General features: G+C 41.5%; 1 protein-coding gene across 1 annotated transcript in view; it reads left to right on the top strand.

Annotated features, from left to right (window-relative positions):
* FYB2 (FYN binding protein 2) overlaps positions 1-25,399 on the top strand; it is a 97,564-nt gene that overhangs the window by 61,691 nt on the left and 10,474 nt on the right. The window contains 3 exon segments of the mRNA XM_075533870.1: positions 2,835-2,863; positions 4,545-4,605; positions 16,120-16,206. Of these exon segments, the coding sequence (XP_075389985.1) occupies positions 2,835-2,863; positions 4,545-4,605; positions 16,120-16,206 (177 nt within the window).

Below are 25,399 nucleotides of genomic sequence, written 5' to 3'. Positions count from 1 at the left end.
TTTAAATGCAGGTTGTGTTTCGTTTTATTTAATACTATTAAATGACACTTCATACCCTTTAAAGAAATTAACAGATTTCTTTCCATGGTGAGTATAGACTTCTATGATAGCACCCTTTCTATTTCTTTGGTTTTACCACCATCCCCCACACCTGCTCTCCTAGCTCCCAAATAAGCAATGGTGATTCTTGGATCATGACATTCCCTTAGAATAACCCCACTTTAACCCAACCTTCTTCAGTGATAGAAATCCTAGTGCTAATGAGTCAGGTATAACACAAACAATCCTTTTATATTTAAATGTGTGGCTTGCTTGCTTTCTTCAGTTCTTTCAGTTTGAGATATGCTAAGCTTGTTCTTTCCTTTGGGGCTCTCTAACTCAAAGTATGAACATTTCATTATAATGCTTTACTTTGTCTTCGGGAGCTGCCTTTTGACACTTTTTTTTTCTTTTTTAAATCATTTTATTGGGGGAATCATACAACTCTTATCACAATCCATCCATCCATCCGTCCATTGTGTCAAGCTCATCTGTACACTTGTTGCCATCATCAATCTCAAAACGTTTGCTTTCTACTTGAGCCCTTGGTATCAGCTCCTCATTTCCCCCTCCCCCCCCCACCCCTCCTCCCTCATAAACTCTTGACAATTTATAAATTATTATGTTTTTTGTCATGTCTTTCACTGTCAGACATCTCCCTGCACCCACTTTTCTGTTGTCTGTCCCCCAGGGAGGGGGTTATATGTAGATCCTTGTGATCCATTCCCCCTTTCTCCCCCACCTTCTCATTCCCCTCCTGGTATCGCTACTCTCATTATTGATCCTGAGAGGTTCATCTGTTCTGGATTCCCTGTGTTTCCACTTCTTATCTGTCCCCATGTCCATCCTCTGGTCTAGCCATATTTGTAAGGTAGAATTGGGATTATGATAGTTGGGCGGAAAGAAGCATTTAAGAACTAGAGGAAATTTGTATGTTTCATCACTGCTACCCTGTATCATGACTGGCTCATCTCCTCCCAAAGACCCTCCTGTAAGGGGATGTGCAGTTGCCTACAGATGGGCTTTGAGTCTCCACGGCACACACACCCTCATTCACAATGATACAAGTTTTTGTTCTTTGATGCCTGATGCCTGATCCCTTCAACACCTAGTGATCACACCGGCTGGTGTCATTCTTCCATGTAGACTTTGTTGCTTCTCAGTTAGATGGACGCTTGTTTATCTTCAAGCCTTTAAAACCCCAGATGTTATATCTTTTGATAGCCAGGCACCATTAGCTTTCTTCACCACATTTGCTTATGCACCCATTTTGTCTTCAGAGATCAGGAAGGTGAGCATCATGGAATGACAGTTTAATAGAACAAAGTGTTCTTGCATTGAGGGAGTACTTGATTGGAGGCCCAATGTCCACTTGCTACCTTAATACTAAACCTATAAATATATACACATATATCTATTTCCCCATTGTCATATATAAATATATTTACATATTACATGCCTGTATTTAAATCTCTATAAATGCCCTTTGCCTCCTAGCTCTTTCCTCTATTTCCTTTGACTTTCCTCCTGTCCCACTATCATGCTCAGCTTTCATTTGGGTTTCAGTAATTCCTCTTGGTTGCATTGCCCTTGATCAAGCCCCACCAGGCCTCCTACACCCTCCTCACCATTGATTTTGGATCACTTGTTGTTCCCTTGTCCCCGGGATAGTTAACACCCAATTCCCACTTCCTTTCCTTCCAACTCCACCCCCACCTCCCTGCAGGCCGCTTTCCCCTCTCCCATGTCTCCCAGGAACTATCAGTCCCATTGTTTTCTCCTTCAGATTGTTTATCCTGCCTATCTTATCTAGATAGACCTGCAGAGATAATAATGTACACAAAACACAAGACATAGGAAAATAAAGCAACAAACAAGCAAAAAACCAATGACAAAAAAAAATAAAAAAAGAAAAGCCCGTAAATAATTCAAGGTCTGTTTGTTGACTTTTATGAGTATTTTCCAGTCGAATCTAATGGGGTGCCGTGCCCTGGCCCCAAAGTCTGCCTTTGGTATTCCCTCTTGATTTTCTTGCCCTGCTCCCCTTGCTGTTCTGTTGCATGTCCTTATTTGGACACTTTCTGTCCAACTCTTTTACTTTGTTGTTTTTCCATGTCTGTTGGTTCTTGTTTGTTTTCTTATGGACGAATGTGTTTGTTTATTCCCCATCCACTCCCAATAAATCTGGATGATCAGAGCATTCTCATGATCACTTCTGATGAGATGGCACCACGCATACACAGCATCTCACCCCACATTCTCCGCATGAACTCTTTAGCTATGTGGTTTAGGAAACACAAAACCATCTACCTGGGCCAAATCTTCTCTCCTACCTAGCGATTGATGAGTTTCTCTTCCAACCTGGTCTGGAATTCCACCTAAGCCATACTTCCCACGTAGACGTCATGGCAGGGGCAGGGCTTCCCCGGGTCCCTCTTCGGGAATCTGTAGGCTTGTTTTCTCCCACTGAGCAGCGTTACTGGGTTAGCTCATTATTGTCATGGAGGCAGAATTAGGATTGCATAAATGGAGAGGGGCAGGGCTGTGGGACAATCTAAGGGTGTCAAGTTAGGACAAGTGGCTATGGGCAGTTACTAGGGGGAAACCCAGTCCATTACAGGAGAGGCTGGGCAGGGATATCAGAAGAAAGATTTGTTTCATATCTTTGCCCAGAAGCACCTATGTGTACTGAGATGCCCGATCCTCAGTATGTTAGTGAGATGCATCAACCCAGCTGCCTGAGTATGGCCTCTCCCTCCTAATCTGCTTGTGTCTTTTGTGCATTCTCCTTCCAGTGACTTTTCCATCTCGCTGCCTAACTTAGGTAAGTGATGTGTGTTGATACCCGGCACAGAATTACTTAGCATGAGTATATTCAAGGGCAGGAAAAGAAAGTGCCCATCCTTCCTGCTGGCCCACATTTGATGAAAACTCAATGCAACAGCAGCGTACAGTGGGGAAGACGTGCCACGTGTCTCGTGTGCCTTCTATCTCTGAGGTCCTATAGGAGGTGCCACCACCGAAAGATTCGGAGAAATGGTGATCATCCCACTGCCTGGAGAAGTGCTTCCCAACTTGGGACATACTCCACTTATGTCCACCTGCACTTACCTCTGGTTGTGGGTTTTAGTTTTGGCTCTGCTTTGTTTTTGACACCTTACACACTAATACAGCGTTAAAACATTTTAGTTACTTTGCATGTGATGTTTCCAACCCTCAAGACAATAAAGACCAGATTGATAAAGATACTGATACTAAAAGGCAACAAGAATGCCAAGTGAAAATAAATAAATGAATAAAGGGAAGTGTTATATTTATGTCCAAACCCCCTTAAAAAATGGAGTTGTCAGAATGGAAGCCTGTCATACTTCAGTATAACTTGTACTCGAGTGATCTGAGGTTTACACCTGAGTCTGTCTACACACAAAGCTAGTGCTTTTAGCATTATACCACACAGACTCTTAAAGGATTGGATAGCCGGCTCACCCGAATGAAGATATTAAATAAGTTCAATCACGTTGCAGTCCTCACACTAATGGAGTCAAGGCTAGATCATCAAAAGGTTTTTTGCTTTGCCATTAAAACAGTTGTGCTTCAGTCACCCCAGCACCTGATACACAGCGCACTTGTTACACGGTTAATGAATGGAATTTGTCAGCAAAAGGGGACCATGTGCTCTGTGTGTTGGTATTTGTTTATGTGCTCCAGCAATTGGGGCTCCCGGGGTTTCATTCTGGCATGGCAAGGCCAATGTATATTATATACCACAAGTGTCAGTTGGCTGAGCTACATAACAAACAACTACCTATGTACCAGGTAAATCCTCTCAATACGTCCTTAACATGTGTAGAAGACAAACACACAAACAAAGGACTTTGACATGGCATGCACTGAACCTAATCAAATATGATGATATTGGAAAGTAATTAAAGTGATGCTCATGCTTCTGAATAATTATGCCAGGAGGTTTCAAAGTAATCAAGGGTGAATCACTCCCCAAATCATGAAATTATTTATGAAAGCCTATGGGTACTATGCATTTACAATATGTCATGTTCCATTTTATACAAGATTCTTATAAAGAAGATGATGGCAATGATTTACAATTAGAATAAATCAACATTAATACCGCATTTACTTGTTCATTTGTTCACCTATATCAAGAAAAAAAAGACCTACTATTCTGATAGGACAGTGGGGACCTCGCTTAAAAATAGTTTCCAATAACAGTTATTTTTCATGAAATCAAATTGATATAAAAATGTGTAAGTGTGTTGGTGATACAGGATCATCTCACTGTTTTTAGTTCTCATTGAATTCTTCCCAGGAAGAATATTTCTGTTGTTTTGTCTCCCATAGACTATCCGTAGTTATGATCAAATTTTAGTAATGTCGGCTGGGGGATGCACCTAGATAATTATAAGTGATTTTGTATAATTTGGAAGGTGAAGGATTTTATTAGCAATGCCTAATAATGGACTGTTTCTGCCCTATCTTGACCCTAGAATTTAGGTCTCATGAAGTTATCATCTATGATGATGTGGTCGGTTCTGAAAGAAAGCCGAAGTAAGTCAGTTTACCACATTGAGTAACCGTGCTGGCCTTTAACCCATTCAAACCCGTGTCCTGATTCTTTGCTAAATATGGTTAGGGAACCACCTTTCAAGATCTTACAGTCAATTTCCCCCTCAAGGGGGATGAACAACAGAAATGTGGGTGAAGGGAGACAGCAGACATTTTGAGATATGAAAACAATAATAATTTATCAAGGGTTCACAAGGGTGGGAGAGGGAGGGGGAAAACGGGGAGCTGATACCAAAGCTCAAGTGTAAAGAAAATGTTTTGAAGATGATGATGGTAACATGTACAAACGTGCTTGATACAGTTGATATATGGATTGTTATAAGAGCTATAAGAGCCCCCAATAAAATGATTTATTAAAAAGTTTTTAAAAAAGAATTTACCCCCTGCCAAAAAAAAGTCCATTTATGATTTTCCTCTAAATGACCAATGGCATTCAATTTGGTCTTGGTTTTAAAGAAGGGCAAACGGTGGATGACCCAGGTGATCCAACCATGGTGGGTGAGTCAAAGGTCGCTGGAGCTTTGGATGTGTTTTGATTGCGTATCTGTGCAGTGAACAGATTTAGAGCTGCTTTCAGCATAACAAGCATTTATCTAGTGGCCTCCTACGTGTCAGGCAGCATGGGTGATAGCCACGCTACACAATGGAACTAGGCTCCCAAGGATTAAATGACTATCATCTATCACAAAGGAAACTGTCCTTAAACTTGGTGACTTCTCACCATATTATCTGATTCTCCGCCAGAAGACTAATTAAAGATCTCCTCCACTCATCCTCCATTCACCTTCCCACCTCACTGCAGTTAGACTTCAGTTCTTCCCATACCAGTGGAATTGTTGATTATTCTTTTGTGCAAACCTAATAGATGCCTTTATTTGACTTGGTTTGATGGTTAGGGATTATATCAACTAGATGCTTCTAGATAAGGGTAGGAGTGGAGCCCAGCCTGTCATATCTGTCACAGTCTGATGACACCTCCCTGGAGGTGTCTGAGAAAGAGAATGGGCAGAGTGGAAGCCTCTTTTAGCCCTCTGCTTTCTGTGGAGTTGGATCTTGCTTCTGGTTCCTGGTTCTCCTATTGCGTTGCCTGTTGATCTCAGGAGCTGTTAGTCAACTACCAATTGTGATTCATTTGGCGACTTCGGATTAATTCACCTCTGCCTCTACCAGCTGGTACTGATCCATCCTGCTTGTCATCCTGCTTCCTGTGTATCTGCTTCCACATGTCAGGAGAAGCCTGATTTGAACCAGGCTGGACTTACGCACTTCTACAACTGTGTGAGCCATTTCTCCATGTAAATCTCTTTCCATATAGAAATACCTACAGGCATCCCTGATTTTGCTTCTCTAGAGAACCCACTTGGCTTTTTGGAAATATTTGAATTGTTGACTTATCAACCTTCTAAGAAAAAAAACTAAACTGAACTAATTTTTATCCAGATTTCTTTGGTATCATCTCATCTTCCTCTTCCTCCTCCTCCTCTTCTTCTTTCTCTTCTTCCTCTTTTCCAAGTGAAGTAAACAGTTTATTATATGCTTTGATATTCAGATTTTTCCAAAAACCATTTTATTGGGAGCTCATACCGATATCATATCATTCTATAGGTCAAGCACATCAAGCCATTAAAATGATAGTTTATGCTCATTTGCTGCCATAATCAGTTTCAAAACATGTTCTTGCTTCTTGAGCACCTTATTATAAACTCCTCTTTACCCACCCCACCCTACCACCACCAATGTACCACCCCCACCCCCAGGTGGAACCCTTATACTTGTCTCTATAGGTTCATCAATTCTGGGGCTCATATACTGAGGAAAAATTCAAGAGGGCTACCCACAATAACAAAATACATCAGAGATAGCCCTCAATTGAAACACAGAGACAGAAAATGTTGAAAACCAGAGCAGGCCCAACGTGTATCAGAGCGGGGATCAGTGATAAGGTTTTTAACTGTTCAAGTCAGGTTTGTCATTTTTATCTTCTTTAGTTATCTCTCCAATGCTCTATGTTGGTGAGCAGTTTATTCCCATATCTCCATTATGGATAGAGGGAAATCACCCAAGGTTTATTTCTGTGCAGATCTCACAATTGTATCTTTGTTCCCACTGTCTTCCATAGCCTTTTTCAAAACAGAATCTCATAAGTTAGGCCCTGATACTACTCCGTCCTTCAGCTTTGGGTTATATGGTATACACTCCTTGGGTCACAGATGCTATTCTATCTGATAGCCAAACACCATCTAATTTCTTTACCACATTTTGCTTTAGCACCCATATCTTCTGTGTTCCCTTCATGAGGGCGAGTATGGAGCAGGGCCGTGATATAAGGATGAATTGTTCTTAAATTGGAGTTCGTATTTAGTGTGAGCCCAAACCCATCCTTGGGTCTATGTTTTTTATCTTCTTTTGACTCCCCTTAGAGACCTTCCTGCTAACTTGTGGTAGAGAGTCCTGTCAATATTCTCCATGGAGCACAAAAGTCCTCCATTAATATTGTCATTGATTAGCCCCGGCACTAGTTTTTAAAACCCTATTGAGAGAGGGATATTGGATATCGCAATACCTGAATTAATCATTGGACCAGTATAAATCTTTATGTGGCTGAGTGCTATTTACACAAACAATGGGAATTGATTGTCAGGCAAAATTTACAATCATATTCCCTGAGAATGTAAATTACAGGTCTATGGAATAATAGGTATCTCAGTAGAGCAAGTAGGGCGTTGATGTACAAAGTCAATGTTTGTCTCGGTGTAGCTGTCTTCTGTTCTTCAAACACCATGACTTTTCAATCTTAGGTCCTCAGCTTACAAGTGCATTTGAGGTACAGTCTAGTTCACCTCGTGGAGTTTCCCCATTGGGTCCGATGGTGCGGCCTTTGGAGTGTGTTATGTGCCTTGAAGATCCAGGGCTCAATGCTCCAATGTTCTACGGCATTTGGCCTGGATTCTCAGGGCTATCGTTTCTGATGCCTCATTTTTTACTACTTCTCATGAAAACTGTACCTCATATTCGCTATGCCAGTTTTCTTCTATTCTTCTTTTTAAATTATGTTAGTGGGGGCTTGTACAACTCTTATCACAATCCATACATCCATCCATTGTGTCAAGCACATTTGTACATTTGTTGCCATCATCATTCTCAAAACATTTGCTTTCTACTAGATCCCTTGGTATCAGCTCCTCATTTATATGCACTTTGGAAGTGATCTCATCCAGGCCCAGGGCTTCAGTTAGAATTATGATGATGATTTTTATTTTTAAATAACATTGTTTGGTCAGATTTCCTCCCTAAGAGATGAAAGCCCTGATGGATAACTCAATCTAGAAGTCCATAGAAACAAATGAAAACTTTTTCATAATAACACATTATCTCAATTCACCCCATCCAAATCTGTTTTGTTGTTGTGTTTTGTTTTTTGCCACTAAACTCTGATGATGTTTCAAGAACTACATTTAGTCTCCAGCCTGTCCACTTACTGGCTTGAAAGTGTTTTGTGGTTGTCCATTGCTCAGCAGAATGAAATCCAGACTGTCCAAGAAGATGTAAAATTATCTCATGATCCCTTTGGCAACCTCTCTGATAGTGTCCCTCTATTTCCCATTCACTTCCTGTTTTAATGGGGACAGACTGCCATTGCTTCCAGCTATGAAGCAGCTAGTGGGTTCAATCCATTGAACTTTCAGTTATCAGCCCAACAGTGAGCCCTCCTCGCCACCAGGTCTCCGCCCCTCAACAGAAGGAAACAAAAGCCTCCCAACTGAGCCAATAAACAGCATCATGATAAATGGAGAAATTACCAAAGTTCTCCAGGACTACATTTACTTGGATCTACAGTCAACAGCCAAGGGAGCAACAGGCAAGGCATGAAACAGTGCATTGCATTGAGCCAATCTGCTACACAAGACCTCTCCTTAAAGGGTTAGAAACAAAGATGTCACCATGAAGACGAACATGCACCTGCCCTAAGCCCTGGTACTCTCAGTTCCTTCCTATATATGTGAACGCTGGCCAAGGAAGGCTGGAGACTGGAGGAGAAATGATGCATTTGAATGACGCGGTGTTGAAGGATCTCAGTGGTACGTTACAGCAACCAGAGGATGCTGAGCAGGTTCAGATGCTGAAGATCGTCGAGACCAAGACACATTAAGAAGAAAGGCCCCTGGATCATTTCCCCCCTCATAGTTGTAATGGCCTGTTTCATTGCCTGACTGCACATCCACTGGGAAGGTCCTGAGATAGGGATTGTGGCCTTCAGATTGATATCATTTGGCCCGATAATAAAACACAGTTTGTCAAATGAGCTAGCAAGGGAGAACCTGCTCTAACAATGTACAAAATCATGTGGAAGCTGCACACCAGTGGCCGTTTCTGTTGTACAGGGGATCACACAAATGGTGGTACCCAGTTGGTGAAGGGATAAAGCAGGATTTGAACCGGTGGAAACTGGGGAGCAAGAGGAGGAAAAGGGAAGATTAAGGGAGAGGAGCTACCTGTGAAAATGGAAGACGTGTATGTTTGTGAAGTTTCACCAGATCATGAGCCATGTGAGCAGGACTCACAAAGCAGAACATAACCAGTACCCGGATCTCTCCACCGTATGCACCTCCTGCTTCCTGCCTTGCTGCCTTTCCCCAGAGTTAACCACACTGGCTTAAAAAAATATAGCCACTAAAACACAGATGATAAAAAAAAATACCTTTTCATTTGACACTCCAGTATTACAAAGCTGGTATCGAGCTGTAGATCCACTCGGCAGTTCCCTTTTGACCACATCCAGTCCATTTCCCCCCATTGTTCTCTGTTCTTTTGACAGATCTGCCATAGCACACTGAATGTAAGTATCATTCAGTTGGCTGGCACTAGGGTCGTTTCTAATTTTTGCACTTACGAACAACCCTGTTACAAATAGTCTCGTTCAGGTCTCCTGTGAACATGTGCAACGATTTTCTAGAATGTTTTCTTACAAGAGTTAAAAAATACTGAGCTCTAGGAAATGCAGATTCATAAGAAAATGTAGAAGAATTGAGAGAAATTAGTTGAAATCTCACCCCAAAACCTGTATTTGTCCGTTTCTTCCAGCGCTTCAGTTAATGTTTGCTACTTACTATTTGTTTTAAAACTCACTGCCATCGAGTCCTTGCTGACGCATAACCCCAGTGGCACAGTGGTTACACTTTGGGCCACGATCTGCAAGGTCTAAAGTACGAAACCACTAGAATGCTCCGAAAAAGAAGGCTGGGCTTTCTACTCCCTTGAAGTTTCAGTTTGGCAACCCACGGGCGTGGTGCTACCCTGTCCTGTGGGGATTGCCAGGAATACTTATGTTAAGACTCCTTTAATAGTTGTGCATAAATGTAAAAGTATCTTCTATGAATGGAATGTTGGTTATGTTGCAGCTATTTTTACCCCTATTCTTAACACCAAAAATAATACTTACATAGTGTTTTCAAAGCCCTCCTTGAAATACTAAAGGGTGAAGATACAGTTTGAGGTGGGTCTGACCTAAGCCATATTTTGAGTTACTCCATATGCATTTGAAAGCTGAGTAAGGAAAACTGGAGAAGAATCGATAAGCTGAATTGTGGTGTTGGTGAAGAACATTGAAAGTGTCACGGACTGCCAGAAGAACAAACAATTCTGCATCAGAAGACGTACAGCCAGAATGCTCTTTGGAAGCAAGGATGGTGAGACTCTGTCCCATATACGTTGGACATGATATTGGGAGGTGTCGGGCCTCTGGAGAAGGACATCATGATTAGTAAAGTAGTAGAGGGTCAGTGGAAAAGAGGAAGCTCCTCGGGGAGGTGGATACAGAGGGAGTGGCTACAACAGTCGGCTCACACACAACCCTGGTGAGAATGATGCCAGGCGGGAATTCACTCTTTTCTCCCTCGGATCGCAACACTGGGAGCTGAACTGACCACATACAACTCATTCTATCTAGACGACTATGTTGTGAGATAGATACCATTATCACAGTAACTTTGAGAGACTGAGGCACAAAGGTTAAATGACTGCACAAGCTCACCGAGATGTGAGTGATGGACCAGGATTCAAACCCAAGCAATTGAGTTCCTGAGCATTCACTTTACAACAGCAATATGTCTGATCTCTGACTGATGCTCTTGGTTTTAAAATCCAATTTCTCTGATACTCAGATACCCACCACAGAGTAAGCATTAGACTGCTACTTGCAAGGTAGGGGGTTCAACCCACCAGCCACTCACTGGGGGTGAAATTAGTCTCTCTGTTCCTGGAACGACTGACAGAGCGTTGGAGATCCTATATAGGGTCTACCTGAGTTTGCATTGACTTAAAGGCAGAGGACTTGGGTTTGGGTTTCTGACATGCCCCTACCAAATCTTTCTTTTACTTAGTATTTCCCTAGTGTACACTTTCTGTCCTTTAATTTTCCCTTTCCCATTTTTTCATTCACCGTAGAGAAATAACATGTAACTAACTTCAGATTTTAAATATACATATAGTCTGGCCATCTGTCTTAACCCCTTTCTTGCCCTTGATCTAAGATCCAGTCCACAGAAGTATTGTGCTGGCACTAGCAATTTTCTCCGAGCAAACTCACCTCTCGCTATCGCATGCTGCTCACTAGATCGCTGAGGTTTCTGCCTATTGGACAGGGGCTGCTAGGACGCTGTAGCAGCACTCACACTGGGTGCCACAGTACCTTTCAAAAGATCTGTTTTACGCAGAATAGTGTTGTTTGATAGGCCCCTATGAGAAATTCTTGGGCCCAAATAAGAAATGCCAGAACTCTGAGGAAGAGGGCAAAATAAATCAGAGCCATGGGTCAGGCCCTTCCCCAGAACGCTTTGGAGGAGAGAAGGTAACTGTCGTTGTATCCTGGAGTCAGGTACAGCTCACCATGGCTATTCTGTACAACACAACGAAAACTGTCATCCTCACAGCTACTGCTATATTTGAGCCCATTGTTGTAGCCACCATGCCAGTCCATGTCACTGAAGGTCTTTCTCTTTGTCTGCTGAGCCTCTTCTTCACCAAGCAGGATATCCCTTTGCAGGGGCTGGTTACTCCTGATTAACATGTCCAACCCTCGAAGCAGGATATATGTTAAAACATTGTTATAATGTCTCAGATAAAAAATTATGAAAATGCATTTTAGGGTAGGAAAGGAAATAGAAAAGTTATTTCCGAAGAGACCTTAAATGGACTTTATTACAAAACTGTGAAACCTTCTGGTAGGGACGATGCCTTCCTCCTCATCTTATAAGCAGTGTCCATGTAAACCGTGTTTGCTTGTTCAAAGAATATTGTAGGAATAAACAGTGACCACCAAACCAGCCAATCGCTTTTTCATGTAGATACTGATGTCCTGTAGTTTGGCCTCAGAAACACCTCTGACTGGAACATGGGTGGAACGTAGAAGCTGAGATGCAAAGAATTAAGAAAGGCGTGATCTGTGTTCTTGTACTGGGGCTTGTTTGCATGCAGTGTCTTGGGGGGTGCTGGGCTAAGAGGTAGCCTAAACAGCCCGGATGAAGTTGGTGCTAGAGAACCCAGAGCTCTCTCTCCTTCTGCGTCCTGTTATTGATGAGCCTTTCTCCTAGAGAGTCAGCAAAGGACGAGGGGAATCCCCTGGAGAGGGACAGTGGACTAGCACTGAAACGGCCAGTGTCTCCTGCGCGTGATTGACAGTAGGACCGGGGATATGTCACCTAACCTCTCTGACCTGTTGATGGCAAGTCTGACCCTGCTATATCCACTGAGCTCTCTCCCTAGGTCCCCAGAAAGACGAAAATAAGTTGACAAAGAAGCAAATGATTGATGTATGGTTAACATGGACATGCTTCCTGAAGGTATAATTTAGAAATATTTATCCAGAATGTGCCCATACTTTTTACTGAAGCAAACAATTTCATTTCAAGACATTATCTCTAATGGAAAAAAGAAAATTGCAGGAAAAGATTTTATGCATAGAAATGTCTATCTTAGGGTTATTTATAAAAGGAAGATTCTTAAAAAACCTAAATGGCTAAATGTATCGAAATAAGCTAAGTATACTATAGACTGCTACTCAACATGACTATTTAAATATGTAACAAATAGTTTTCAATGCCATGAAGAAGTGCTGACGCTATGAGGATTGAAAAACAGCAGAATGTAAACCGCATGTACCCTGTTATCTCCATTTGGCTTTGAAGTGCTTGCACTAATGTCTAGAAGGACACGTGGATGGCTTTGAGTGGTGAGATTATGCCATTCTGTCTCCTTTCTGTGCGTGCTCCCTTTCTACTTCCTCCATTAAAAAATAATCAGATTATTATATTCGGTAAAGATAATAAACTTTTTAAAATAGGCATTTGTCCCAATTTTTCCCTGCCCTCACAACTGACCTCCCAAAACCAAACTCAGCCATAGAGCCAATTCCAACTCCCTGTGGCTCTATAGAATAGGCTAGACCTTCCCCTGTGCGTTTCCAAGACTTCAACTCTGGGAGTAGAAAACCTTCTCATTCTCCCCTCACAACTGTAGCTACTTCTCAAAAAAAAAAGAACAACAAGAAAATCCACACACATGTTCTTATTCAATAATTGTTCTTGGTGAAGGCTATGGAGTATACCTTTTAGAAGGTACTCATCTACCTGAATCCCACTCAGAAGACAGTGATGAGAAAATAAAAATCGTAACCAACAATAGTTAGAAAAGGAGTGGCCCAGGAGAGAGGGACCAGACCTCAACCCAGTGCGCCAAGATGTGAATGCAATATATCGGCATGAAAGAGGGAGCCAATCGAGAGGGCTGCAGGGCTGGCCCCCATCCTAACTACCTGGACACCACACCCCCTCCCTCCAGAAGAATTCACTTCAGAGGACAGCACTGCAGCTACAGCTCAGGGTGAGGGATGCATCTGATCAGAGCACATAGGAGCAAAAGAAAAGAGAAGGAGAGAGAGTGGAACACATCCTGGCCCACCAAGCCCCGAGGATGATATTCTTGCTCGGAGCAGCCAATGCACAGGACCAGCCCCACCACGAGACATGATTTCCCTCACTGATCCATAGTGCGACAGGGGACAACACTGGAGATGCGGTGTGGGAATTGTGCCTGATCTAACCCCACCACACCGGGCAAATCACTAAGGGTGTGCAATAGAGCAGCAAGGGGAGCAAAGAAATGAAGTCCCCAAGGAATACCAAAAATAGAGTTTGAGGACAGGGCTTGCCATTCCATCAGACTCAACTGTAAAACAATTCTAAAGGTCAACCAAAGGACTTGGAACTACTTACAGATTTTTCTGTTTTTATCATTGGTTATTTTCTTTCATTGTTTTGTTTTGCTCTGCCTTGTTTTTGTGCTTATTGTTGTCTCTACATGTCTAGCTATATAAGATAGGCAGGATAACCAATCCAGAGGAGCCAGTCAGGGTGCACTATACCACCGATGAAACATACAACTTTCCTCTAGTTCTTTAATGCTCCCCATCCCGCTATCATGACCCCAATTCTACCTTATAAATCTGGCTAGACCAGAGCATGTACATGGGTACAGATAAGAGCTGGAAACACAGGGAATCCAGGACAGATAAACCCCTCAGGACCAATAACGAGAGTAGTGATGCCAAAAGGGTAAGTGGAAAGGAAAGGTGGGGGGAGAAAGGGGGAACTGATCACAACGATCTACATATAACCTCCTCCTGGGGGAATGGACAACAGAAAAGTGGATGAAGGGAGACACTGATCAGGGTAAGGCATGAAAAAAATTTTTAAATAAATTATCAAGGGTTCGTGAGGGAGGGAGAGTGGGAGAGGGAGGAAATGAGCTGATACCAAGGGCTCAAGGAGAAAGAAAATGTTTTGAAAACAATGTTGGCAACATATGTACAAATGTGCTCGACACAATGGGTGTATGGATGGATTGTGATGAGTTGTATGAGAGCCTCATAAAATGATTTTTTTAATTAGAAAAGGAGTGGTTACTGAGGAGTTTGTTATAAGACTCCAGGGACAATGTTGCGGCTGTTGCTGTGTACCCATGAGTCCATTTTTATCTGTAGTGAATCTCTAAGACAGCCTAGAATAGCCGCATCCGGTGTCCACGGCTGTCAATTGTGACAGAAGCAGACTGCCACTTCCTTGTCCCATGGCGTGACTGGTGGGTTCACACCTGCTGACTTTTCATTCAGCAGCCAAGTGCTTAACCACTGTGCCACCAGGCATCCTACCAAAGATAATACCAAAAGGAAAAAAACCTCACTGGCATCAAGTTGATGCCAACCCATAGTGACCCTATAGGGCAGGGTCGAACTGCCCCTGTGAGTTTCAGACTCCCTCGCTTTCACCCAAGGAGGAGCTGGGGGTTTGGAATTGCTGACGACTGTAGCCCAACTCCTAACCACTGTGCGGCCAGGGCTCCTGCCAAAGGCAATGTTAGTTCAGGAAAGAAGGTTAACAAGCCAAGCCTGAGAAGGCTTCTGTCCTTAGTGGGGTCTTTCTTCAATTCAGGTCAAATGCTGAGTCCTTGGGTCTTTGGGTCTCCGTGACCTGATCAGAGAGGGTAATGGCAGTGTCTCTGACTTCTTGAAATTCCTCAGCTATAAGAGGCTGCGTTCCTAATTTACCAAGTACAGATGTGCAGATGCCACAGATATTAAATGGGTAAAAGAGGAGGGTCCTGATTTGCTCTTCACGTTATCAGTGAGGCACTTATTGGTAAATGTCCTTGGAAGGGAAGACCTGTTTTTGAAGTTGCAGATGTGGTGAACAACCAATAGACTTGGGAGAGAGATGAACCTGGGCTGAAAGCCACTAAGTATTTTTGTGATGCTGACCAGTGAACTACTTCTCTAATCATCCATTTTATCCTTTATGAAATTAAAAAACTGCTTTAAAGGATTGTTGCCATGTTTATTGTGAAAATAAAATAAGTGAAACACATGTAAAATGTCTAGCATAAGGCCTGGTATGTAGTTGCTCAACATGTGTTAGTCCTTTCTTTCTGTAATACCTTCTCCCCTCCCTGTTTCCCTGGGTACTTCTCTGCCCAGAGAGTCTGGTGCTAAGCACTAGTTTATCCAGCCTTACCTCAGAGCAAAGGTTGGTGTTATTATTCTTATGTTAGAGGTGAAATAGCCAAGGTTCACAAAGAAAAGAAATGTGATTCTAAACAAGATGATAGCTTGCTTCAGATTTGAGTCTTAGACATTGGTGTGTGGTTCAAATCCAGGCTGCTATTTGTTTTTGTAAATAAAATTTTACAAAATCAGTCATATTCACTTACTTACATATGATCTATTGTCGCTTTTACCCTGCAATAGCAGAATTAAGTTGATGTCATGAAGGCAATATGACCTGCGAAGCCCAGAATCTTTATTTTCTGGTCCTTGCTATAGGTTAGGAAAATATACTCATATGTGATTTTTAAATTTGTTGGTAAAAACCCACAAAGTGTTGGTGATGCTATAAACATTTAGTGCTTCAGTATTAATGTACTTGGTCAAAATGTTTGTCTCCTCAGAGAGGGAGAGAAACTGAAAACTTGGAAGGCGAAGTTTTTGATATCCAAGGAAAACAAAGGGAAAAAAGCTGCTGGCGAACCAAAAAGGTAGGAACGCAGATATACTATGTCATAGCTGATTGGCTGAACTTGATTCCCTTTACCAGCTGTAGGAAAAAGTATATATGTGGCATAAGTAGATTTAATATATTTTAATTCAAACTTGGTTTTCACTTTCCTCGTCTGAAAAATGAGGATAATAATGTTTACAGGATACTACAGAATTAAAGAGATTTCGGATATGAACATGTGAGCCCGGTAGAGGTCTGTATTCTTCATCATTGCCCTGCTTGTAGGGTGGGGAGATTTCAAGTTCCACTCACTGCCATCAAGTCCATTCTGACTCCTAGGGACCCTATTGGACAGGGTAGACCTGCCCCTGTGGGTTTCTGAGACTGTGGCTCTTCGCATGAGCAGAAAGCCTCCTCTGTCTCCTGCAGAGCAGCTGGTGGCTTTGAACTGCTGATCTTGCAATGAGCAGCACAATGTGCAACCACTCTGCCTTTTAGGCTATTGGGACTCTTTCTTGGAGGACAGAACTTGAATTCGACTCTTCAATTTGAACTGGATTGAGCCTTTGAGTAAAGGGAAGCTAATTACCATATGACTATTTACCTATAACACCGTATAATTTTACTTGTCACCAAAATTCGTGCTAAAACTAAGAAAAGAATGTCTTGTCGACTCATGGTCTAGCTTTCATTCATGTGATTAGAGCTCAGTCTGATGTTGAATAGGTGATATTTTTGCTACTGTCTCAGATGAGTACTTAGTATTCTGGGTGCTATTGTTCTTCATTTCTAGACTATAGGGAAGGTATGATTACATTATTTAACAAATGTATTGGGGAAATTTTAGTCACTGATCTCTGATCACTGTGCAGTCTGAGAAACCTGGCTGGAAAAGTCTTACTGGGGAACACCAAAAGAAATCAGACATCAGTCTGTACCACACCCCAGTGCAGAGGATGGGATAGAATCATCCTCCCTGTAAGTTTGTTTTCTCTAGGGTTCAGAAGAATTCTAACCATTGAATTCCTCATACTTTTACATAATTAGACATACTCCTGCAGAGCACAGCAAAATAAGATTTCAAAAGAGAAAGATCAGCAAAATATTTTGTTAGAGAAAAAAACCCAAATCTTTTAAGTTGGAAACAGAAATATCATGGGACCCAGCAATGGTATATATCACACCCAAATAACAGCTGCAACACAGATAGATATATGCACACTATGTTCGCTGCAGCACTATTCAAAATAGCGAAAAGATTAAAATAACTTACATGTCCATCAATAGAAGAATGGATAAGAACCAAAGGAAACATAGACACAATGGAATGCTACCCAAATGATAAAGAATAATGACGAATCTTTGAAATACCTCATAACACACCTGAACCTGCAGGACATTATGCTGAGTGAAACAGGTCCAGCTCATAAATCATAAATACTTAGGAGACCACTGTTGGAAAAGGTGAGAAAATTTTTCTGTACTAATAGAAAGATTATTTGATGATAACTAAGAAAAGGAGGAAAGGGACAGTAAGCTATTGGCGAGAAGATAGATAAATGTTGACTTGGGTGAGTGGGAAGTTGGAGGTCAACAAAAAAGTATGGGGATAGGAGAAGACACTAGGAGTAGTGCAGGAGTTAAAAGGGCAAGGGGCTGGCCCCAATGCCAACTACCTGGACAGCCTCCCTACCCCCCCAGAATTCACTTCAGAGGGCAGCACTGAAGCTGCAGCTCAGGGAGAGGGACCTGTCTGATCAGAGCACCCAGGAGCAAATGAAGGGGGAGGAAGAGAGAGTGGAGCACGTCCTGGCCCACCAGGCTCTGAGGACAATACTCCTGCTTAGAGCAACCAGCACTACTACAAGACACGACGTCCCTCACGGGCCCACAGTGCTTCAGGGGACAACACTGGAGACACAGGGCGGGAATTGCGCCCGATCTGACCCTACCACACCAAGGCAAAACACTAAAGGCTTGCAACAGAGCAGCAAGGGGGACAGCGTAAGGAAATCCCCAGGGAACACCAAAAATATACTTTGGGGCCAGAGAGTGGCATCAGACTTGATGCCATCAGACTTGATCAGAAAACACTCCTAAGGGTCAACCAACAGACCTTGAACTATTTACAAGCTTTGCTCATTTTTTTGTTGTTTTGTTTTGTTGCTTTGTTTTGGTCTGTTTGGCTTTTTGTGCATATTATTATCTATTCAGGTTTATCTAACTAAGATATGTGGGATATACTATTTGGAGGAAAAAACAATGGGACTGATGGTTCCGGGAGACATAGGTGAGAGAGAGGCAGGGGAAAGTAAGTGAGTATTAACAAACGCAGGGACAAGGGAACAACAAGTGATTTAAAATTGATGGTGAGGAGGGTGTAGAAGGCCTGGTAGGACTTTATCAAGAGCAATGTAACTGATAGGAATTACTGAAACCCAAATGAAGGCTGAGTGTGATAGGGGGACAAGAGGAAGGTCAAAGTAAATAGAGGAAAGAACTAGGATGCAAAGGGCATTTATAAATATGTAAACACAGGCATATACATATGTAAATATATTTATATATGATGATGGGGAAATAGATCTATGTGCATATATTTATAGGCTTAGTATTAAGGTAGCAGATGAACCTTGGGTCTCTGCTCAAGTACTCCCTCAATGCAAGAACACTTTGTTCTATTAACCTAGCATTCCATGATGCTCACCTTCCCAACACCAATCACTGAAGACAAAGTGGGTGCGTAGCAAATGTGGTGAAGAAAGTTGGTGGTGCCGGCTATCAAAAGATATAGTGTCTGAGGTCTTAAAGGCTTGAAGATAAACAAATAACCATCTAACTGAAAAGCAATAAAGCCCACATGGAAGAAGCACACCAGCATGTGTGATCACGAAGTGTCAATAGGATCAGGTGTCAGGTATCAAAGAACAAAAATCATATCATTTTGAATGAGGGGGAGTGTAGAGTGGAGACCCAAAGCCCATCTGTAGGCAACTGGACATGCCCTTACTGAAGGATTGTGGGGAGGACACGAGCCTGTCAGGGTGCAGCATAGCACTGATGAAACATACAACTTTCCTGTAGTTCTTTAATGTCCCCCACCCCCACTATCATGATCCCAAGTCTACCTTACAAATCTGACTGTACCAGAGGATGATAAGAGCTGCAAACACAGGGAATCCAGGACAGATAAATCCCTCAGGACCAATAGTGAGACCAGCGATACAAGGAAGGGTAGGGGAAGGTGGGGTAGAAAGGGGGATCTGATCACAGGGATCTACATATAACCCCCTCCCTGGGGGACAGACAACAGAAAAGTGAGTGAAAAGAGACATTATTCAGTGTAAAACATGACAAAATAATAATTTATAAATTATCAAGGGTGAGGGAGAGAAGGAGGGTGGGAAGGGAGGGGGTAAATGAGGAGCTGATACCAAGGGCTCGAGTAGAAAGAAAATGTTTTTAAAATGATGATGGAAACAAATGTACAAATGTGCTTGATACATGGATGGATGGATGGGTGGATGGATGGATGGATGGATGGATGGATGGATAGATTGTGATGAGTTATATGAGCCCCCAATAAAATGATTAAAACAAAAAAAAAGTTAAAGGCAACAAAGACAAGTGATGCTATCGACACAATTCTGCAATGGTGGTGATCTAAAACTACATGCAGGGAGAGACACTCAGGCTGAGTGCGTATGTGAGGGATAATGAAATATATCCACGAGTATATGTAGGTTTGACAAAGGATATTTATACATTTATGTATTCTTGAGCTGCAAGTATTCTTATGAATGTGTTGAAGCATACAGAGGTCAAGGTTATGAAAACTTCTCAGACATACCATATATCCTCGAGTATAAACTGAGTTTTTCAGGACATTTTTATGCAGTTTTGTGGTAAAATTAGGTGCCTCGGCATATATTTTGGTCTGCTTATACTTGAGTATATGCGGTATCCAGACACTTTGAGAGACTGTGTTGCTGGGCCTACAGGATCAGTACCGTCAGTCCTGGGTTGATTGAGGTTGATTGGAGTAACATAATTTAAAAAGACAATGTTCTAAATCCTATTTCAGGAAACAGTGGCTGGGATCTTAAAAGCTCATGAGCAGACTTCTGGGGGCAAGATGGCCAACTGAACACACAAATATGCAGTTCCTTCTACAACAACCCAGAGATAACAGGCATGAAAGAAAGAAAGACCAGGTGACCTGTGATTTCAGAGAACGTGAAAGTGAAGTAAATCCAAACCTCCACTTCCCAGAAGCTACAGGAGTAAACAGAGAAAGGGGAGCAACCGGCAGGCCCACTCAAGGCATCCAACTCTAGCCCCCTGACTCCCAACTACTCACTTTGCACCATCGGCCCAGCCAACCTGGTTGCCCAGCCTTGGGTAGCCCCATATTGATACAAAGACCCATGTGACTGTGCTCATGGGCCAAGGGAAGAAACCACCCAAACAAGGCCATTTCTCCTCCCCCCACCTTTATCTCTTATTTTTAAGGCACCCCACCCCGGTTTCTGAAACTGTCATTCTCCTTTTAGACTTTTCTTTCGCGCCCCCCCCATCCCCCTCTTCTCACTTTTCCTTTTTGGTCTTCCTTCTTCCTGCTATGGTTTTGGGGTTTCTACTATTCCTCTTTGGCAACACCTGACAAGAGTCACCTCCCTCCACATGACCCAGCTGCCTCCCCAACCTTAATAACTTCATCATGGTGCTGCAGAGACAGCAGTCATTCTTGCTACAAATGAAAAAAATGCATCAAAAATAGGAACAAACCAATGAGCAACACCCAGATCCAAAATACTTTTTTAATGAATAAAAGGCTCTGGAACTACCAGAAAAATAGATCAGAAGAGTGATGCACAGGTATTTTCAGTAGATGGAGAAAGAGTTCACAGGAAAAATGGAAAAACTAGAAATCTTAAACAAAATGCTAAATAGAAATTAAAAAGATGAATCATCAGGTCACAGAATTAGATATCACTTTAAATGACAGAGTAATAGAAGTGAAGAAATGGAAAACTGAATTAATGAATTTGAAGATCGATCTCTCCACACCAGTCTACAAAAGGAACAATCAACAGAGCAAATGAGTCTGAAGAAAACCTAAGAATTTGGGGGAGATCTTATCAAGTGGAGCAACTTACATTTCATTGAAATTCCAGAACAGGAAGAAATAAACCAGCAAAAAAAAATCCAGAGAAAATGCTACAAGATGTCCTGGAAAAAAACGTCCCAAACAGCATAAAAGAGGGAAAACAGAACTACTCAGAAAGCTGAGAGAACGCCAAACATGATAGACCTCAAAGGAAAAACAACAGGTGAGATAGTTTATTGTGCCAACCTGGCCGATAAACACAAGTGGGATTAATTGAAGGACGGAGAGATAAATGGCTCGTCTTTCTTGTCTCTCGCTCTTTAATCATTGGACCAGTGTGCGGCTGCCTTGCTTGTTCTGTGCCTCCATTTAAAGGGTACACTACCTGTGGGACGCCTAGCCTGTGGACTGTGTCACTGTAAGTTGAGGTCCCTTTAAGACCACACGATTGGAATTTACATCTCTGAAGCTGGGGACTGTCAGTTGGTGACCTGGCTAAAGGTTGGTGACCTGCCTTGCTGTTTGCTGCCTGTGCTGGGATAGCCTAGCTCTCTCTACAGAGGACTACCTGGCGGCCCTCAAGACTTGAAGGACTGTCAGTGTCTCACAACTCTCTCATGGGAGTGAGTTGCACTGAGCCATTTGTACTGCTTTATAATTTAACTGTTCATTTCTTGTATTATATATTGATCTGTTTATAATTTGTTCATTTATTGTATTATGTCTAACCATCTTTATAAATGTATACATAAAATCATCAGCAATCTGGTTTTACCTCTCTAGAGAACCCTGTCTAACAGAACAGGAAAAAATTGACACGACAAAAAACTGATTATTTGAAAGAATTAGCAAAATTGAAAAATCACTAGTAAACTTAATGAAGGAAAAGAAAGATACAAGTATTGAGGATTAGAGATGAAAGAGATGGCATCACAACAAATCCACAACACTGATACAAAAGATAACATTTGAAAACCTAGATAAAATGGAAACTTCTCTAGAATCATACTATGTACCCAAATTAATATGGTGATATAGAAAACCTCCACAAACCTATAAAAAATAAAGAAAAATATCAGACCATTAAAAATGTTCCAATAACAACAACAAAAACAACTCATGGCCAGGCGGTTTCCCATGAGAATTGTACCAACCATTCAGAGAAAAATTGTGCACAATTTACACAAATTGTACGCAGTTCTACACAAGTTATTTCAGAATATAGAAAAAGCCAGCAAATTCCCAGACTTGTTTTATGAAGCAAGCAGAAGAGTAATCCCCAAGCCAGGCAAGGACACTCTCAAGATAGAAAAACACAAACCAATATCCCTCATGAATGCAGCTGCAATAATTCTCAACAAAGTTCTGGCCAACAGCATATCAAAAGAATAATACACCATGATCACGTGGGGTTCATACCCCACACTCAATCGAATCATGATCATAATTTCAGCATTAGAAAAACAATCAATGCAATCTACTAAATAAAAGCTAAGAACTATCTGACCTTATCAATCAAAGCAGAAAAGGCATTTGACAATATCCATTTTGGTAAAAATGCCAAACAAAATAGGAACAGAAGGGAAATTTCCCAACACAATAAAGGGCATATTCATAAAACCAATGGCTAAGGTCTTGCTTAGTGGGACAAACCTGAAAACATTCCGCACTTGTGAACAGAAACCAGACAAAAATACCCAGTATCGTTACTCATATGCTACATTGTGCTCAAAGTCCTTGCCAGAGCAATTAGACAAGAAATCAAAGGAATACAAATTGGTAAAAAGAAGTAAAACTTTCACTATTTCTAAGTGATATGATTTTATATGTAGACCATCCCAACAGCTAGACAAAAAAAAATTGTAAACAATCCAGTTACAATTGTAGTAGAATACAAAATTAACATACAGAAATGCATTGGATTCCTGTATGCTAATGAGAGAACTCTGAAAAACAAATCACGAAAACAGTAACCACACAGAAAAATGAAATACTTAGGAATAAACCTAAGCAAAGAAACAAAAGGCTTGAACAAAGAAAACTACAGAAGACTACTATTAGAAACCCAAGGAGACCTATATAAATGGAAGAATATTTATGCTCATGGATAGGAAGGCTTACTATTGTGAAAATGACAATACTACCGAAAGCAATCCATAAATACAACATAATTTCAATCCAAATCCCAACCTCACTCTTTAAAGAAGCTGAAAAAAACAAAACAAAGGCCTCTCATTTCCTGACCTGAAAACGTTACACAGCCACAGTAGTTAAAATTGCCTGGTACTGGTACAGTGATAAATACATAGACCAATGCAACAGAATACGAAACTCAGAAATGAATTTATCCACCAGCAGAACTGTTTTTGACAAAGGACCCCAAAACGTTAAAAGCGATAGATAGACACAGTCACTTCAACAATGGTAGTGGCAAAATTGGATTTCCATCTGAAGAAGGAGAGAGGAATTATACCTAACCCATTTACAAAAACAAACTCAAGATGGATCAAAGCAACTAAATCTCCGAGTCATAAAAATAAATCAGTGAGAAAACAGAGACTAATTTAAATGCCCTATTCAAGGGCATACACACACTATCAAATATAACATAGGAAACCCACAAAGTATGTAACAAAATAGATGACTGGGACATACTAAAAACAAGATACTTATGTGCATTAAAAGACTTCATCAAAAAGGTTAAAAAAAATCCACAGCTGGTGTGTGGAGAAGATCTTTGACAATGACACAAGAGCAAAGGACTAATCTCTAAAATCTATCAAAAACAGCAATACTTCAATAAGAAAAAGATGAATAACCCAATTAAGAAGTAGATAAAGGATATGAACAGACAGTTCACCAAAGAAGACATCCAAATGGCTAACAAACATGAAGAAATGTTCATGATAAGTAGCCATCAGAATATGCAAATCAAAGTGATGAAAAGATACCACCTTATACCAACATTTAGAACCAAGTTTTTTGTTTGTTTGTATTTTAAGCAAAAATAGAAACTGCTGGAGAGAGTGTGTAGAGATTGGAATCCTCATACACTACTGTACTATAAATATGTACAACCACTGTGGAAAGCAATATGGCACTACCTCAACCAACTGGGAATAGAAATTTCGTATGATTCTGCAATCCCTCTACTGGGTACATATATCCTCAAGAAGTAAGAGGTTACAACATGAATAGACATATGTACACCTATGTTCATGGCAACACTGTTCACAATATCAAGAAGATGGAAACACCTACGTGTCCATCAGTAGAAGAATGGATAAAGAAACTGGTTCCTACACATCCTAGAATACTATGCATCACTGAAAAACTATGGCGCTACCACAAAGCACCTCATGGTGTGGATGACCTGAAGAACATTATGCTGAGTGAAACTGGGCAATCTGAAAGGATAATATTAAATGAAATCACTGTTATAATGGGGGGGTCCTCCAAGATAAAGCCCTCATACCAAAGGGAACAGATTTAAAGTTTGCCAAAGTGAGGAGGGAGGATAAAACAATAGACCACGTAGTTGACTGGTGGTAACGTGGGTGAAGTGGAAGATGGTGGTCTACATGAGGGAGAAATCAAACAGTGGGGGAAAGATCAACTATCGGGGGAAGGTGTTCATCAGTGATTTAAACCAGGGGTCCTCAAACTTTTTAAACAGGGGGCCAGTTCACTGTCCCTCAGACCTGTTGGAGGGCTGGACTATAGTTTATTAAAAAAAACACCTATGAACTAATTCCTGTGCACACTGCACTTATCTTATTTTGAAGTGAAAAAAAACAAACGTTGCCCGAACACCTGGCGGGCTGGATAAATGTCCTCGGCGGGCCGCGTGTGGCCCGCAGGCCGTAGTTTGAGGATCCCTGGTTTAAACTGTTGAAAACAAAGTCAATAATCTGAAATGTAAATCCCCACCTAGTTTACAGTAAAATAAATGTGTTAAAAATAATAAAGTTCATGAGTGGCCATCTAAAGTGAAGTTAGTGGTTTCTACCTGTCCTAGAGTAAAGACGCGTGCAATCTGAAAGACCTGTGGAAACAATTAGTCAAGCATTAGTTTGCCTGAGATCTGAAGAACTAGATGGTACCTGGCTCCCATTACTAA

This window comes from Tenrec ecaudatus, chromosome 1, assembly GCF_050624435.1.
Source record: "Tenrec ecaudatus isolate mTenEca1 chromosome 1, mTenEca1.hap1, whole genome shotgun sequence".
Lineage (NCBI taxonomy): Eukaryota > Metazoa > Chordata > Mammalia > Afrosoricida > Tenrecidae > Tenrec > Tenrec ecaudatus.
Note: the sequence above shows the minus strand (reverse complement) of the source record. Positions and strands in the feature narration are given on the sequence as shown.